The sequence below is a fragment of the Chrysochloris asiatica genome, unplaced genomic scaffold (assembly GCF_000296735.1).
Source record: "Chrysochloris asiatica unplaced genomic scaffold, ChrAsi1.0 scaffold00566, whole genome shotgun sequence".
NCBI lineage: Eukaryota > Metazoa > Chordata > Mammalia > Afrosoricida > Chrysochloridae > Chrysochloris > Chrysochloris asiatica.
In genome coordinates, this window is record NW_006409084.1 from 74834 (window position 1) to 75703 (window position 870).

At 57.6% G+C, this 870-nt stretch overlaps 1 protein-coding gene across 1 annotated transcript in view; it reads right to left on the minus strand.

The window, feature by feature from the left end:
• LOC102812276 (zinc finger protein 571-like) overlaps positions 1–870 on the minus strand; it is a 24682-nt gene that overhangs the window by 12678 nt on the left and 11134 nt on the right. Inside the window, exon 3 of the mRNA XM_006877707.1 lies at positions 389–615. Coding sequence (XP_006877769.1) covers positions 389–615 — 227 coding nt within the window. The remainder of the gene's footprint in view (positions 1–388; positions 616–870) is intronic.

The following is an 870-nucleotide window of genomic DNA, read 5'->3' on the forward strand; positions in this document are numbered from 1 at the left end:
GTCTGTGTGACGTGTACTAGGGTATTAGCGTCTGAGTGTGTGTTAGTGTGTTAGAGCGTGTGTGTGGTGGGTCTGTGTGACGTGTACTAGGGTATAAGTGTCTGAGTGTGTGTTAGTGTGTTAGAGCGTGTGTGGTGTCTGAGTATTGTCTGTGAGAGTGTGAGTGCGTGTGTTAGGGTTCGCAGTCAATGTGTGTCAGAGTGTTGTGTGTGTATCAGTGTGTGGTGTGTGCATGTGTCCCTGTGAGTGTTCGGAAAGCAGCTGCGGCATCCGAGGCTGGGCTGTAACTGAATAGACGAGCTGAGGAAACGCAGGGGGCCCACTGCACACCCAGGAAGCCCCCGACCCCGCATTCCTCGCAGAACCCTCCCCCGGGACTCGGACGCACATCCCGTGACCTGGGAACGCACCGGCGCGCGCACCTCCACTTCAGCGGCAATGCGGCTCGGTCTCAGGGGCTCCCGAGGGAGAAGGCCCCGACCCTCCAGAAGCACTGAAGAGAGCGGGAGAGCGGGCGCGGCGCCCTCGGATCCGGAACACGAGCCTGCGGGGTTCTGCACGGCTATCGGGCCGACGCGCGGCAGACAAGACGTTACCGAGAGCAGAACCGCAACACTACCACAAGCAACTGGCAGACGAGACGGAACACTTCCGGTTTCTGGGCGGTTACTGCAGCACGGAAGCGGCTCCGTGCGGAAACACAGAGCTGTGTTAACCGTGACCGTATGGCTCAAAAGTTCCCCCTGGGTTAGCCATCTCACTCTGGCTGTTCCTGGTTCCTTTATAGAGAAAAGCATACGTTTTCTTGATGGAGTGCATGAACTGAGATGCGGGTTTCAGTATTCAAAGATCCCCTTGCAGAGCAGGGAA